Genomic DNA, 17002 nt, shown 5'->3' on the forward strand with positions numbered 1-17002 from the left:
ACGAAGTTCTTCACCCTCGGATGTGACGATCTCATCATCTGCACTGACCACAAACCTTTGGTAAAAATCTTTGGGGACCGCTCCCTTGATGAAATTACTAACTCAAGGATTTTTCGTCTGAAGCAGCGCACATTGTCATGGCGCTTCCGTGTCGTCCATGTTCCTGGCAAACTCATTCCTGCATCTGATGCATTCTCCAGGCACCCTGCTCCCTCGACTCCAGTGGATGACATGCCATTGGACCACTGCGACAGCATCGTGTCTGCCCATGAGGACACCAATCTGATTGAAATCAGCATCATGGCCGCCTCCCGCGCATCATTGAATGCCATTGAAGTTGTCTCCTGGGACGATGTAAAGCGCAGTACTGCATACGATCCTGTCCTCAGTGAGTTAAAAACTCACATCATCTCAGGATTCCCAGACAAATCGGACAAACTGCCTTTTCAACTACAATCATATTGGCGGTACCGCGACAACCTTTCAATCGTAGACGATGTTGTCATGTATAATGACCGGATTGTCGTTCCCCCGCCGCTGCGAGGGGTTATCTGTGAAATCTTACACTCAGCACACCAAGGGACTGCTGCCATGTCACAGAGGGCGCAGGCCACAGTATTTTGGCCTGGGATGACTGAGTGTATAGCACGTGCACGAGCACGTTGTGACAACTGCAGTAAAATGGCACCGAGTCAAGCATACATGCCTCCGGCCGAGTCATTCATACCGACCTACCCTTTCCAAGCTGTTGCCGCTGATTATTGCACTGCCGCAGGCCACCACTATTTAGTCGTTGTTGACCGCTTCAGCAACTGGCCAGAGATATTCCATGTGAAGCACGGTGGGCAATCGTCTGGAGCCCTCGGACTCCAAGATGCATTACGAAGTTACTTCGGCACGTTTGGAGTGGCCGAAGAACTTAGCAGTGATGGGGGACCCGAATTTGCTGCGCACAGCACTCGGGAATTTTTTCGAAAAGGGGGGGTGCGTCACAGGCTGTCGTCGGCCTACCACTCCATATCAAATGGCCGCGCGGAGGCCGCGGTGAAATCGATGAAACTACTCCTCCTCGGCAACATTTCGCAGGATGGCAGCGTCAGGACCGATGCAATTACTCGGGCATTGCTACAGTTTCGCAATTGCCCCGACCCCGCGAATGGACTCTCCCCTGCAGAAATAGTATTTGGCAGGACTTTGAAAGATGCGTTGCCGATCAAAGCATGGGTCCCAGTTTTCACCCAGCGCAACATCAGGCCATTATGGAGGAACCTCTGGCAGAGTCGCGAGCACACGTTACGTACCAGATTTGCGAAGCAGCTGGAATCTCTGTCGTTGAACACTAAGCCATTATCACCGCTTCTTGAAGGTGATGTCTGTCGCATACAAAACCAAAACGGTCGTTATCCCCTTCGCTGGGACAGAACCGGCACTGTGGTTCAGTGCCGGGACCATGACCAGTACCTCGTGAAAGTGGACGGTTCCGGCAGATTGACGCTGCGTAACAGGAAATTTCTACGCAAGATTGAGCCGTACTTCACGAACCAAAAGCACACATATTTTCAGCCAACGGTCTCGTCTCCCGGCACAGCTACGTCACCTCAAGTCGTTTCGCCACCCGCTCGAAGTGGACAGTCACATGAGGTAGACCCTGGCGTGCTGAGATCCGCCGAATCGAGTGCCGAAGATCATCTACCAGTTGAAGTACCGATCGACGACACTAGTGTTGCCGCACCGTCTAATGATAGACGCCAGCGCTCGGGCAGAAATGTTACTCCGCCAGTATGGCACAAGGACTACGTTATTGGGGCACAGATTTTATGTTGATTCTCGCTTCAATCGCCATTACAGTATTTGGTTGGACGTTCTCTACTCGCTGTATTTTGAACTCCTCACTCAATGCTCGTTGATTTTATTAGGAGTTGGGGGGATGTGTGATTATCTCTTACTACTATTTCCCTCTCTAATAGTTTCCCTAAACGCATGAGCGATCTCGTCTTCTTGTTGTGATTGTGCGACGTGTGTGCATGTATGTATTGGCACCCACGTCTTGTGAGTTGTTGGAGCAATAGGGATTAGGCTAGTCGATGCAACTGTTATTTTGTATTTCAGTTTGATCATTTATTACGGTATTTAACCTATGAATAAATGCAAAGTTGCACAGTACCAATATTATTGGGCAAAAGCATACGCAAACTTGAGAAAAAATCGCGAGACCAGTAAATGTATGCATACTGATTTTGCACAGCAGTTATATTAGTGATAGGTGCATGGTAAACTGAAAACACAAAGGGATATGTTTTGTGTTCGCTTTTAACTAACACAGCCACATCTACGAATCATGTGATACCGTACTGAGTTCGCTGCGGGAAGGATGTGTGTGTGTGTGTGTGTTTATGCTGCAGTGAATTGTATGTATAAATGGAGGTATGGGGGTCAGTTGAGTCAAGCCTTCCAGAATTTGTTTGATTAAGACCAAAACCATTGTTTTTGGTGGTCTACAAAGTGTTCTTACAGCCCTGCTAAAAACAAACACTCGGTACCGCCCGTCTTATTCTTCAGTCAACAGGTGTTTGCGCGGTAAAAATGACCTTTTTTAATCATCGGACAGATTTATCCTAAGGGGGTAATTTTGGCTCAAATTTCGGTCAAGGGAGCCACGACATGAAAAAGGTTGGGAACCACTGATTTAGTTACTGCAATTTGAAATATAATTTGATTCCGACCATATTAGGATATACAGGCACGATTTATCAAATTATGAGGTGCAAAAGAAATCAACGGAATTATTCAAATCTTTGAGACAACAGTAGATCATGTCGTGTAGGCTATGTAGACCTCACAAAATTACGTGAAGAGGCAAGTTTAACACGGTAAGCCTTTCACAGAAACACATTTAAAGGTGTTGTGCTGGTTATTATGACGTTGTCAACATTGTCCATTCTGAAGTTGACCATAGGCAGAATCAGCATATATGAGCCGATCTCTGATCCCATATTTAAATTTCGATTCTTTCTTTTAATATCGGCACGACCTACTTTCGTCACTAATTTTGACGAATTGATCGAGGATGGCCAGCTCATAAAATCTTGGTAATATTTTATTACGCATGTGCGTTCACCAAATCCATGTTTAAACTGTCTGTGTATTGTCTCCGTGTCTTCGGTTACTATATAATGAAAAAAGCTTGCATCGCGGCCTGCGAAAGGATTCCGATGTTTAATGTGTCCCGTAAGCTGAAAAGTTTGCCCACCCCTGCACTAGGGGGTGCCAAATTGTAATTTGTAATGCGTTATCATCAAACACACAGATGAATTTACAGTCCATATCAGCACGAAGCTATACATTATACAATGACCATTTGCTCAGTTGATTGCCATTTCCAGAACAATAGCAGAATGCACGTTCACCGAGAGCCATTGTCTCCTTATCGCAATAATCGCCGTCTAGACTGTTACAACAAACTATCGGGTATTTCATTATCGCATCATTTGTTAAATTTAATTATAGTATTGTCATACGTACGATTCACAATCGGTACTTGTGTGACACCGAAGTAACATATTCTCTCGATTATCAAAAATACGTTTGATTTCTACTGCGTAGGAAAATACTCAGACATCCTTATCAAGGAAGCGTGAATCTGAATAGACAAACGCAAGGATCAGTTGAAGAGACTCAGACATTTTTATCAGGGACTTAAGATGCTGAATAGACAAACGCAAAGATCAGTTGATGAGACTCAGACATTTTTATCATGGACGCGTGATCGTGAATAGACAAACGCAAATATCAGTAGAATCGAAGATTGCATGGATGCAATTTTTTAATTGAGAGAAGAAAATTGAGAGGAGAAAATCTCACGCATACGAGGGGTATAAATACACAGTGGGGCCAGCATTAGTGGCATTTGTATTTGGGAGTCAGCTCGAGCCTTGGAACACTGCATAATGGAATTTACAGGATCTTCAAACCATCTCTACGAGTTTGGGACAGGAAGTCTGGAGGTGGGTTATACATTAGGTTGGCAGAATTTAGAACAGTAAAATGCTATAATGCCTTGCACAGTTTGGAAGTATTGTTTCAAACTCTGTAGCAAACCGCGATATATGTTGCTTCATGTTCGACATAGGATCTCTCTTGCTCAATAACTTTAATCAAATTTTACGCAAGTAGAGGTGATAGAAAAAGCAAGTTCTTCGCAATTACAATGTACAGTAGCGACTTCGAAGTAATGTCAAAACTATTTCAATATGAGTAGAAAATGAAGAATTTTAAAGTACTTCAGTAAGTCGTTTATACAATTGATTAGTATGTTGTTATTGAAATGAACCCTAATATATTTGGGTGACAGGGGTAATCGTCAGCAACTAGTACAGTATTGGAAAAAACATTGTATATAAACAATTGTATCTGAACATATGACGTCAGCGACATGTAATTTCGAAAATTCGGGGCATTAAAGTGTTTTACTTTACGGTGTAATGTGTCCCCCATTTAACATCAAGTTATGTCATGTCATTAACAGGACTTCTACAGGTTATATGAAAGCTTCTCACATCCAATAAATCCATCGCCTGTACCAAGTATAAATGAGAATACTGCGGAATGGCGACAGGATGTACTCCAATCGATAGACGAAATGTACGATAATGCTGTAGACGTCCAGTCTCCTGTACCGAACAGTTCGTCAGGACAAGGTAAGAGATTTATAATTTACATTCCTGGTACAAGCTACGTTCACAGCGCTTAATAGATACAAGGGATGAAGAATATTGAAGTACAATCATATTTGATAACTTGTACGGTGTTACCAAAATTTCGTCCTCTAAAATCGGAACAATTTTTAAGCATTTCAGCGCAGCACTTTTTAAAACATTAGTATTGCTTGGACTATCCAGTGTAAGTCGAAGTGGATTGGATCTTTGGTGATACGTAGCATGTTGATACTATATTTGGAAACGCACAATCCGTAACGAAATATCTCGGTTGAATTGATCAACTTTACAATATACATGACTGTAATTTTTTTCTGTGAAAAAAAAGACATAAAAACGAAACTATACACCAGTGCTACTTTAACTTTATAGAGCGAAGCCCTAATCAGAGTTGTCTTGACCTCTCATTACCCAAGCCTCCCGTATCGAATCGGGTAGCCATAATATATTTACTAACTCCAGCAACAAGTAATCGCGCAAAGCGTGAAGAAAATGCTAAGTTGTGTGACGGAATGCTCAAGTTGGTGTTGATTTCCAAATCATATTTGGGCCCCTTCGACCCTACTTCCCATCCAAAGCACGGCTCTGGTGTAGCAGTTGCGACCCAGCCCTCTTTCTTACACCCTACCCTGATTTTACTACTGCATATTCGGGCGCTTCAGATATCAAATCCTACTATCAAATCGACCCCACTTTGTAAATCAAGGGTTCTCACGTTTCATTGATCAAACCATATTTCCGTGACGCATTTAAAGCATGTTTCGCTTATTGGCTATGGTATATTTATTTTTGGCCGAAACCGGATCCGTGTCGCATTCGTACTTTCATATATACAGCCAGAGTAATACAAGGTAGCACGCAGGATTAGGCTAGATCTGGGGTTGATATTGACATGAATTTTTCATTTTTTTTATATTTTCTTATACGGCTTGAATTCAATCAGAGCCGGATTACATTTTGAAGGAACATGATCGAAGTCGTACTAGCAAATTTTGCGATATTCCCCCTTACTACTAGACAACATTGCAACTTAAGTAGAAGTAGAAGTTATGCCACCAATTTATACTCTAATACATGTGGAAGTATCGATCTTAAGAAGTTAAAACTTCTTCAAGTATAAATATAAAATAAACTAAAATCACGAACGATCAGATTTTGAATTTTCAGTTATGATCCAGAAATGAAGTTTCGACATTGATCGTCATATCTTATGACATCATCCTTCTTCATCTAATTACCTAGTAAAATCCACTACAGTGAAATTCAATTCGGTATAGGAGGCCAAATAGAATATCGATAATAATCGTTCACACCATATTCATCCTGAACGATCAAATCTCCCTGACCATTCCTATCTGCTTAACTATTTGTTCTGTCATATCATATAGGAAACCAAGCAGCGGATCCGCAAACCAGCGACAACCTATCAGAATCAGTTCATCGACAGCAAGATGATTGTCAAATCCCAGTCGAAATGGAACATATTGTTGCACAGAATGACAACCTATTACAGATTCAGAGTCGCAACGAAGTCATTGTGGATTTACCACAAAATGGAATTAACTTGTTTGAGGAACCGATGGAAAAAATAAGAGGCGTCGATTATGCAGTACTGGACAATGCTTCGGGACAAGGTAAGATATCTAATGTGAGACGTTCCCATTTTCAATTTTACATTCCAGTATTGACTACGTTCACCATATTTAATTATACAAGTTATATTGAATATAGAATTACAATTGTATTCGATCCCACCTTATATACAGAGGTTGTCAAAGTAGTCAGCACTGCTGCTCCAGTGGAAGTAGAAGTAATCGTCAAAATATCTACTCACTTATAAGTAAATTTAGGTATTCACATTCTGATCTTATTTAAATATAAGTAAGAAATGAATTGCAGTATAATCGTAATCCATCCTTTGGTATTTATATAAATTTATTCACTATATTGATATATATCGATCCGTTGATTGTCGTTGAACACATTTCACGGACCTGTTAACATTACTCGATCAAATCTTCCTGACCGTTTCGATTTGACTAACTATTAGTTCCGTCATTACAGAAAACCGGGGGGCTGGGCCGGAATGCAGCGGCGAGCAGTCATCACCTTTTGATCGGCAACAATCTGCTAATCAGGATCTAGCCAAAGTAAAACACAATGAAGAACCTACCGACATGTAAGAACACTTTTTTATTTGAAATCTTCAGGTTAGGTATGAAAATCCTTGATTTTGCTCAAATCGAACTTGGTCAATCGCGAGATTCAATTGTTCCGACGAGTCTCACTGGGTGTAAAGTTTGGCGTGTTTCATTTAATAAAATATGCAGTCGACTGCGCGACTAGTCCAAGAAAGCCAAGTAAACCACGCTGATCTCTACACTAGGCTAGAAACATTAACGAAGTTCGCTGCCTTTCGTTATTCAATACTTAAGAAGTTAAAAAAAACTAGATTGCGTTAAAACCAAGAGATAGAAAGGACTCGTGTGAACTTAACGAAGTTGGTCAATAACACGCAAAGCCATAAAATTGGGGATATACACTAAATGATATATGTTTTACCGGTTGAACTTGGAAACAAGCAATATAGGTATGGTTCACACGGACGCAATAAATAAGATGCATTACCCTTTCAATGCTGCATGCGGAGTAGGGTTGTTCAGAATTGACCGACTTTCAAAAAGTCCAGGTTTTCAGTCCGATTCCCATGCCGTATACCTTGAAAACATATTCTGGCTACTTTATTTTGTAACTGGTCCCCTGCATCCGTGTGCACATTGAGCTGGAAGAATAGCAGCTGAAAATGGGAGATTCCCCTAAAATCTGAGTGTCACGATTTTACCTAGCCTAGTTAAAGTGACATATAACATGGATTTATGCAGCTGTTGCGATTTAGAGTATTACAAAACCCCACTATATAAGTCATTCCTAGTTCAGGATATCATTTCCATGTCCCACACTGCCTTAGAACTGCTCAAAACTACCTAAAACTGATAGTCATTTTGTTGGATCACATATCCTACACCCCTCAAACCTACCCGGCACTGTTCATCAATTTCCTGGATCCCCATGTGCAAGAATACAACTGTAAATGTAACATCCACTCACCGCCACATAATAAACATCACAGGAAACGAAACAATAAGGCAAAGAAAGAGTTCAACTTGGCAAAATATTACATAAATCAGGTGGATGAAATGGTTGCTTTCGAGAAATATGCATATCTGTTCCGGTGATCTTCCACAGCTTGTAGGAGGCTCGCTCGCTGTTTTTTGTCATCCGTTATGAACGCAGCATAGTCGGTATTCAATTTTACCATACGCTCTGCTGCATCATTAACTACTTCAACACTATTCACAAATTCTTGAGCAGTCACGAAATCCGGATCAGTATGCCATTCCGAAACTGGAAGACTCAACCTATCATGTTCCACACGTATAGCATCAAATAGAAACCACGATTCTGGCCCAATCAAATCGACCATACTCATTGACTCAGAGACGGAGTCAGAGATCAGACTGAGAGGCATACCTCAGCGAAATTTTTCAGGGATTGGCATTTTCAGCAATTTAGCAGCCATCGCTTCCTTCAGTTTGTCAGGAATCTTTGGATTAGCCGAGAACATGGTAAATACCACCATTTTCTCAGTTAGATACCAATGATGTTTTCGCAATTTCTTGTATGCCACATCAGCAACAGTGAGATCGCATATTGAAAAGTTATTCATGTCATGAAGGAATTTGAGATCATTCCAAGGTGCGTCACATGCAATACCAGTTCTCAACCAAGCTGGAACATAAAACAAAGCAATGAATGTATTGATTCGTTCCAATTTTCAATGAACTCTTTAGAATAGTCCATTTGCTCACTCCACATGAACATTTTTTGACAGTACAGGACTTGACTCATCCATGTAGCGCTATGAGTAGCACCAGGCTTGCGAAAACGATGATCAACATATTTGTCATCCAAAATCGCCAAGGTGTCTGTTGCACATTCTCTGTAGTCATCTCTTATCAAGACTTCTTTCTGCTTTCCATCATTGGGTTTCATCAGTGGAATTATTTCTTGCTTTGCTTCATCAGCTTTCATCGCCGACCAGCTGCCTTCAATAAACTTCAGCGTTTTATAGCTTCTTGATTTATCAATATGTTTCCACTTCTTCTTGAAGGTATTAAAATCCGCGTTTTCAGGGCCAGAAATTTTTAAACGATTTGCAATGCGTCGTCGATAGGTCCCAGATCTTGAAAGATGGAAGTCATTTGGGTTGCCATCGAAAGCTTTAATCAGTGCTGCAGTTATCATGGTAGCGGCATTATCACTGACTTTCAAGCGATCAAAAACCTGGCATAGGTCTTCGTCGCTGAATAGGTTTACATTAGCTTTTAGAGTCACAAATTTAGCGCAATGACCAGATGTCGACTGTGCAAGTTCAAAATCAGTGCTGTGAGAAGTGTCAGCTACCTGTGAAGATATAGATGAGCTCTCTGTAAATTCACCTTCGCTACTTGATGCTGGTGCAGACTCTCTTGCACTCATGGTCCGTCTCTTTTGTTGCATGATTTTCGCTTTCAACACTTTATCTTTGCCACCGATCGTTGCTAATCTCGGACCCCGTTGATCCTGATAAAATGCTATGTCTTCACGTTTTTTATCGTCAGAAAGAAGTCTACTTGCTTCAATTGTCGCTATCGCGTCAGTGGCTCCTATATCCCATAGCTTACTCAGTTTGGCTTCAAAGTCACTTTGTTTTTTGATACATATTGCCGGCCTGCAGTTTTCTTTAGTGACAGCCATTGTTTCCATACTGTTTCCAATCTTTTAGGGCATTGACTTATTGTGATAGTCTTTATGCCAGCAAGTAACCAAAACTTCATCTACTGCGATCTGGATGTGTGACTTGACTGGTTCATTTTTTAAAAATGAATGCTCTCTCAGGTGTAGCACATATTGCATAACTTGCCTCAGAGTGGGCAACTTCGATCCCGTAATGGCTTCCTCAGATGGCCCAACTAAGAAATGCTGTGTCTGCGATCGTGTTCTTCTAGTTTTCTTCGGTACTGCTGCACTAGATGACGATTTTCTTTTTTTTCAGACATTTCGCACTACAGCTAATCCTAGAAAAACAGATATACATAAACTCAGTCAAGCAACAAAGAATAGTGGAAAACATTTCAGTTCTTTTAGAGTTTTAGGTCGAACACATACTGCATAACTTGCACAGGAGTAGCCAGATTAGATCCAGTTATAGATTATCGAAGATAGTTATTCCTAAATTGGAAAAAGTCATACCAGTATATTGATATCTTGGGATATAACAAGAAATTTAGAGCAACCGACTGGCGGTTTTCCCCAGTCACTGGAATAGACATTTGCAAGCTTTGTTTCTATCCCAGTAGAAAGGAAAAGAGTATCAGGTCTATCATATCAAATAGTTGTATACTGCTATAATACTATGTTCACTAATCACGCGCTAAACTCGCTAATAGCATGAGCGAAAACGCCGCCTGATAAGTCCTGCACCTCAATCGTAAACACAGTCCATCAACAACAAAGCAGCAAGGCACCTGACTAATCAATGATCCCCGTTTCACAGTCGTGCTCAGCGCTTCATCAACGCTAGAACATACGCGTCACGTCAATGAGAACACACGCTATTCCTGTCGAGTCACTGACAACGGGGGAATCCCCTAATTCCGAAGAAATTTTTAGGTGCATGAGAAAACGGCAATGTGCACACGGATGCAGGGGATGTATTACAAAAAAAGTTGCCAGAATTTGTTTTTAGGGTATAAGGCATGGGAAACGGACTGAAAACCTAGACTTTTTGAAAGTCGGTCAATTCTGAACAACCCTAATGCGGAGTCATCGCAATGTCGACACATCTAGTCAGTCTTGTGCAGCAGTTCCTAAACGTTTCTGCTCGACGAGCACTTCAAGTTTTCGGGTTGGTTGTGCGTACCTCCAAAATGTGCGAAGCCGATGACGGGAAGGTCTTCACAACAAGGCCAACTGATTTGAGATAATTCCATGGCAAACATAAGACAATAAATGAATAGAAAAGGCTGTCACGGTCCAACTCACGAGTCCTTTGTAAAATATCTGCGTCAGAATTTGTGATCTAGCCAACAGTACCTTTATATCCGCTTGCCAGGAAAGAATTGAGTGGAGTTGTATCCAATTTTCCGCCTGGTACTGCGGGTGCATGTACATGAAGCCGAATCCCCTCATATCTATATCGCTTTTACGTTTGGATAAAAAAATACAGTTATGTGCTCCATACTTTTCGGTGCTTGAAGAGTTTATCATTAGCGCCACTGATTATAAATAAGCCTACCTTCGACACCCGCCGATGCAGATTGTATCAATTATAAAATATGCGAATTCACCTTCATGAAACCTGAATATGTGTGTCGTATATTCGTCGTCTTCAAATTAATAATAGTAATATCATTTTTTAATCTAAAACGGACAATATACGGATGTCGAAGATATAATTACGTTATCATATATTCTCTTATCGCCAATCATAGACTACAATTCAATATTGTCTCCTGAAGAAATGTGTAATGGTATTCAGATTATTCGAGTTGGTGACGCGAACACTTTTTCCTGCTCATCAAAAATCTAGAGAACCAGAACTGCGATATGAGCATCAACCAGAAGCGCTACTTCCTGGCCGTCCTATGCCCACGCACGTGCCACTCACATGCAATATACGGTATATTGTGTATGAAGTATTGCGAACGGGGCAGAAGATCCATTGCTATGCGGAGAACTCCCAGTCCGAAGCCTATTTACGAGAAATACTTCGGAGAATCGATGCCAAGGAAAGAAGTTACGGGGATTGCATCCGACGAGCAATGCAGCCTCAATCGAACAACAGGTACAGTAGAAATAGATTTCCACCCATCGAACGAATAAGCTTGTTGGTTATTTATATCATTGAGTTCTGCCTTTTTCTTGTTGAACTAATTTCGTAGGAAAAGTAACATCAATATGACTTCATCAAAACAAAATTATTCAATACCGTAACAGGAAGAGAAGACGAAACTACACGCCCAGGATCGCATATAGCCTTGGCGAGAACGGGATATTGCACATTGAACTTGGAACGACGGCGTGGCAAGAAGCTCTCAACAGTGCACCCAAGCCGCCAAAGAACTTCGATGTGGCGATCTACCTTGCGTTCAAAAAGGTCGGATGCCAGGACTTGCAGAACAAGGATATTTACGGAATTATCAAAGATATATTTCCGTATTATCAAGGGTCGAAGAAAGAAACATTTATGGTAGATAGAAATTATTATATTCATGTGTAGCCTAATTGTAACCAATGCATATGCAGGAACTCTAATTTGTTTTATTCATTTATTTGTTGCAAATATGATTCGCTCTCGAATTGCTTACTTGAAATGTTGTGACTATAAGCGTAGCAGAACATGTTTTGTATCCAATTATTATGAAGTGTATATCTGTTCAACAGAGTAGCATACGGAACCGCTTGACGACATTAAGTGCCAAGGAGGGGGAAGAATCTGCACGTCGCAGACCGTGCCTGTACAGACGCTCCAAGTTGTCGCGAGATGGCAAGATTCTTTGGAATATCGCTGACGAGCCTGCACTGAAAAGGAACTTGCTCAATTTGTCAAGTAAAAATTTGCTGAAAATGAGTCAAGCAATTAGTAGAAATGGTATGTCATTTTTTTACAGCTTACGGATATTTACTTCATGTGACACCGATATTTTAGCTAGTAACTCGAACCTTTGGTTTTTAAAATATTGTATTCATTTATTGCTTCCTTATTTAGCAGAAAATGTGTCTCCTGTTAACTAAAACTACTTCTAATATTTTTTAATTATTATATTCCAGCTGATGTTCGGGAGATTTTTGAAAATGATGCTGACCTGCAACAGCTTGTTCCTGCAATATTCCCGTGATTTCGATCACTTTACGGCTTCAACGAACCTGAAGAAAATTCACCCTTCCTGATCCGAGCATCATCCGATTTTTTCCGCTTGTTTTCAATCATTTACGTCTATTCGATTTACTGAAACATTCATGTTTTACACTTGTTGTTATATCAGGCATTTTATGATTCGGGCAAACTTGCATATTTTGTCTCTGTGCACAATGACGCCGTGCACATCATGGATATCAAGTTCTTTATATATAAAAAACTTGATAAATTCACATTACACGTTGCATTTTTATTATCATAATGTAAAAGAATTCGAAAAATATTAGTTACAATGATGCTGTTGAAGCCTGAACGTGTGTCCAAATGCGACACCCAAATTCCGTGATTGCAACAGGGATTCACTCCACATTCAAGGCGTGCAGTTAGACAGCATATTTCAACGTATTTTCCGTGTTTGCGAATGTTGAGTTATTCAATGCATAATGTGCCGTTTACCGCTGAATTCTAGACGTTGAGGTAGATACCATATTGTGCATTCATGCTCATAATATTGACCAGCACATGTAATATATTAAAAGGTTGTGTCTAACTGCTCCTCTTGAAATTAGTGTGTATAATGTATATATTGGAGATAGAATTAAGATGCCAGGACGGAGTTTCGATTTCGTACCACATCCCCCCTGCCTGAACCACTGCACATGAGCGGGGCCTACGATAACTTACGGCCTTATATGGCGCATTCCGCTTGCAATATCGGGGAGGCCGACGTTCGCAAAACAGACATCAGCGATTGTTTACGATTTTGCTTCTCGCAGCCAGATGCCTCCATTAAGATAAGTCTAGCAAAGCCGTACTAAAAGACGAAATTAGTACTTTCCCAAAGTTACAATTGACATCGTCGAAGAGTTATCCAGTATATCCACTAATCACAGAAATAGGCTGTATAGCGGTAAGGAACAAAGTTGCTAGCGGTAAGGAACAAACTTGCTAATGTTAAGCATTTTAATGCATGGTGAAATCAATTACAGCATGTAAAGAATAAATATGATGTCGTTTTCATAAGTAACTATTCACAAAAAAGACCACCAAGCTTATGGTCATAAAGCTTCGACCTCACATCCGTGAATCAAATGCATCAATGAAGTAGGCAGGCCACGACTTGCTCAAATGCCGTCTTCTAAGTCCTTCACATCATTTTTTTTTCTCATAGAGGCATTGACCAGCTTTTGCTTGTTAGTGTAATATATGTTCACAATGATTCAGGCTCGCCAATTTGAACGCTCGATCTTCATGAGTAGAACAGGCAAAGCCTAAGTGCCCCCAAATCGTTGCAAAACATTTTCGGAGCTCCTTCCACTGGGACTCGAGGATGAGAGCAGATGATTGTATCAGAACTATCCAGGTTTGAAAAACTTGATACCACAAACTTGGCGAGTGGTTCTGATGGAGCAAGCAATCCAACACGATAGAGTCGAAATCGCATGAGCTTGTGTCACCGGATTGATCAAAAATGAACTCAGAACATGCCTTGTAATTCCATTTTTGAGGACCTTTTTGTCAACAAACAACAGACAGCAACATAATATAACACCTCACTGTTAGGAGATAAAAGAGATCCTGTAATTTCAATTGCCACATCTTTAATAGTTTGTTTAAAACGATCCAAATTAGCTGAACTTTGAACAGCAACATCATGCTCCCAGAAATTAATGTCAATTATCAGCATGGAGCGGAGCAGTGTTATCTTTTCAGAACTGGCAACTTCTGTTCAACCGACCAGAAACCGTCCCCACTCATTTGCCTGTACTGCGAGAACCGTCTTTCAATAGATAGGTTTTCTTCTTGTATGATGTATAATGTAAAGAGAACTTATCGTTACTAGGGCACCTTTCTCGCATTATTTCAAATGCTCCCACAACGGATGGATAATTATCTGATACAAGTCCTCGAACGAAAAATCCATTCTCATTGAGAGTAGCAATACCATCCAGCAATTCCTCCGCCAACTATTATACCCGTAATTAGAGTCTCTAGCAGTGCCTTCACCACGATGGTTGTTAACTTTTGAACACCATGGACCATCATTCCAACAGTGCTTTTATATAAATGACCGCTTTCATCTGCCCCATAATATTTACCAGCGTGATATGGCACCTTTCTGTAAGTACATACAACTCATCTACCATCAACATTATATCAGTGGAGATCTGGCTCTTTTCTTTCGCAACTCCACGGACTTCAACCGCGCAGTAGGGGTCTCAGCTTTCCCGTGGCCACTTACTGGCCACAGATTTTTTTGTGGCCGGCCACGAATATCTCGTGGCCGGCCATGAAACTGCCTTGTCTCGTGGCCGGCCACAGTAAATTTCATGGCCGGCCATAAGAATTCATTGTGGCCGGCCACGAGTTCATGGCCAGTTCGTGATTTTCGCATATCTAGTTGGATCAAAATCGGCCCTTTGCATCCAATTTGACAATAGTCAAGTAGATCTTCTTCATTTGCAACGAACTTGCTGGCGGCAAGGTTTGTATAGACGACTTCCACTATTATCGCACGTACCTAAGTTACATTACCACTTTATTGAGTAGTTTAGGGATGGGTTCAAAATGTGCACAGATTTACACGCGTTTACCTTCTGTAGAAATGAATTCAATTCCTACTGACTATTGAAAAAGTACTTTGAGGCGGTGCGTTGTAAACTAACACCGAAACATACGTTCCTTGAACTTCCTAGAATCTAGATAAATATTTGATAGAGTAATGTATGAGCGTACATCTTATTGCTCGGTCGTCTTTACATTAAAACTGGTGTCCACACAGCTTCCACGCCAGGCGATCAACGCAATGGGATTGTGTGGAAAGATAAAACCGTGGTACAGACTCGATAGCCTTGCAGTTTCTTCGCATCTCTATCGCCCAAGCCCATTAGTGACGCAAACGTAGATAACCTGACTCCCTGCCCCCTTTCCTTTTCTACATAAAGAAACCGGCATATTTTGCTACAAAAAGTTTGTTTATTCCGTTACCAATTTCACAAAATCTGAAGCAATTGAAGATATGATTACAATCATTCACAATTCATATACAAGTAGTTGCATGTATGCAATATGTCCAATACATGCTTTTCACAGAAAACACCCAGGGGCACGAGAGATCAGATGCACTTTACACGGCTATAAGTATTTGCACTGCATTCAAATGTCGAATTATAATGAACGATTGGGACTTCTGTGTCATCAAGATTGTTCCCTGAACATTGATTGGGGAACATTTTATTGTTCTCTGCATCAACCACAAATATCATGCATATTGGCCAATTCGCAGGCTTGGCATAGACATTTTTCATCGATCGATGGCGCTGCATTTGATGTCGCATCGATCGATGGTGCTGCATTAGATGACGCAAAGTATCTGGAGTTATCTATTATTGTAACAGTAATTTAATTATATAGCAGGCACATTTACGTCCTATGCCCACCACATCGGTTAGCAGCTTGATCTAACAACGACTTGCGATACAAAACGATCCTTGCACCCAAGTAATCAAGTATCCTCTGGCTTACATGGCATCGGTAGTGACTGCGACATGCATCTCATCCGTAATTATTTGATTCAATCTGGAAGAACGGCACCTAGGTGGATATACATACAAATTATATAGGATCGGAAACGTGACCAAAATCAAATTTGTTGGAACAAAGCCCCACATTTTACCACTATTACAGTTAGGTTAGGTTACATCGTTGCCTTTATTCATACATCTACAGCACATCTGCAGTGTGTCAAGTTCAAGTGCTGCTACAGCATAGAAACATTCATAGATTCATCGACACAATTCTCATCGTGCAAATGAGTGCAAGCTCCATTGGTGTTGAGGATCTTGAACGTCGTATGTATTGTACAGCAGTACGATAATCAAATATGTATATAACTGTATATCGCGGACTCATCATAGACCTGATACAGAAAGGAAGGATTGTATCAGCCTGGCATTATCCAATTCACAGCTATTCAGCTATACGAAGAATAACAAACTATGGAATTGTTTGCAACTACATGTCCTCTATACCGATAGAAAAAAACATATCAGATCGGGGGAAGCACCGGCCACAGCGAGCTGCGAGCTGCTCTGTGGCCGGCCACAGAATGTTATGTGGATTTCACAGCTTTTCTGGAACTTGAAAGAGTATTTTCCACATATTCTTGGTTCTTTGATTCCCTAATTGTTTCTTTCGGGTACTTTGATTACGGTATTTAGTATTTAAAACAAGAAAACAGGTAAAATGACCGCATATTGACCGATCCAGTATCTCGATGAAACATACAATTATATTCAAGGAGGTATATAGTCGAATCTACTTGAGC

General features: G+C 40.9%; 1 protein-coding gene and 1 long non-coding RNA gene across 2 annotated transcripts in view; both read left to right on the forward strand.

Moving 5' to 3' along the window:
• LOC145457646 (uncharacterized) overlaps positions 1 to 17002 on the forward strand; it is a 379671-nt gene that overhangs the window by 113045 nt on the left and 249624 nt on the right. The window lies entirely within an intron of this gene.
• Positions 3593 to 12981, forward strand: LOC145457557 (uncharacterized). The gene is made up of 7 exons (XM_080335778.1): positions 3593 to 4004; positions 4526 to 4697; positions 6104 to 6349; positions 6780 to 6894; positions 11754 to 12006; positions 12201 to 12408; positions 12588 to 12981. Exons 1-7 carry the CDS (start codon positions 3948 to 3950, stop codon positions 12653 to 12655), a joined length of 1119 nt encoding a protein of 372 aa, XP_080191904.1. The 5' UTR covers positions 3593 to 3947; the 3' UTR covers positions 12656 to 12981.

The sequence above is a fragment of the Botryllus schlosseri genome, chromosome 15, assembly GCF_051294905.1.
Source record: "Botryllus schlosseri isolate E-star chromosome 15, Bs_hap1, whole genome shotgun sequence".
Lineage (NCBI taxonomy): Eukaryota > Metazoa > Chordata > Ascidiacea > Stolidobranchia > Styelidae > Botryllus > Botryllus schlosseri.

What these genes read in the sequence shown, in the direction of transcription:
- LOC145457557 (XM_080335778.1), top strand. Translation starts at nt 3,948, where the DNA reads ATGGAATTTACAGGATCTTCAAACCATCTCTACGAGTTTGGGACAGGA. An exon ending in GGACAATGCTTCGGGACAAG is followed by an intron (nt 6,350 to 6,779) that starts GTAAGATATCTA and finishes CCGTCATTACAG; the next exon opens with AAAACCGGGGGGCTGGGCCG. An exon ending in CGAAGAAAGAAACATTTATG is followed by an intron (nt 12,007 to 12,200) that starts GTAGATAGAAAT and finishes TCTGTTCAACAG; the next exon opens with AGTAGCATACGGAACCGCTT.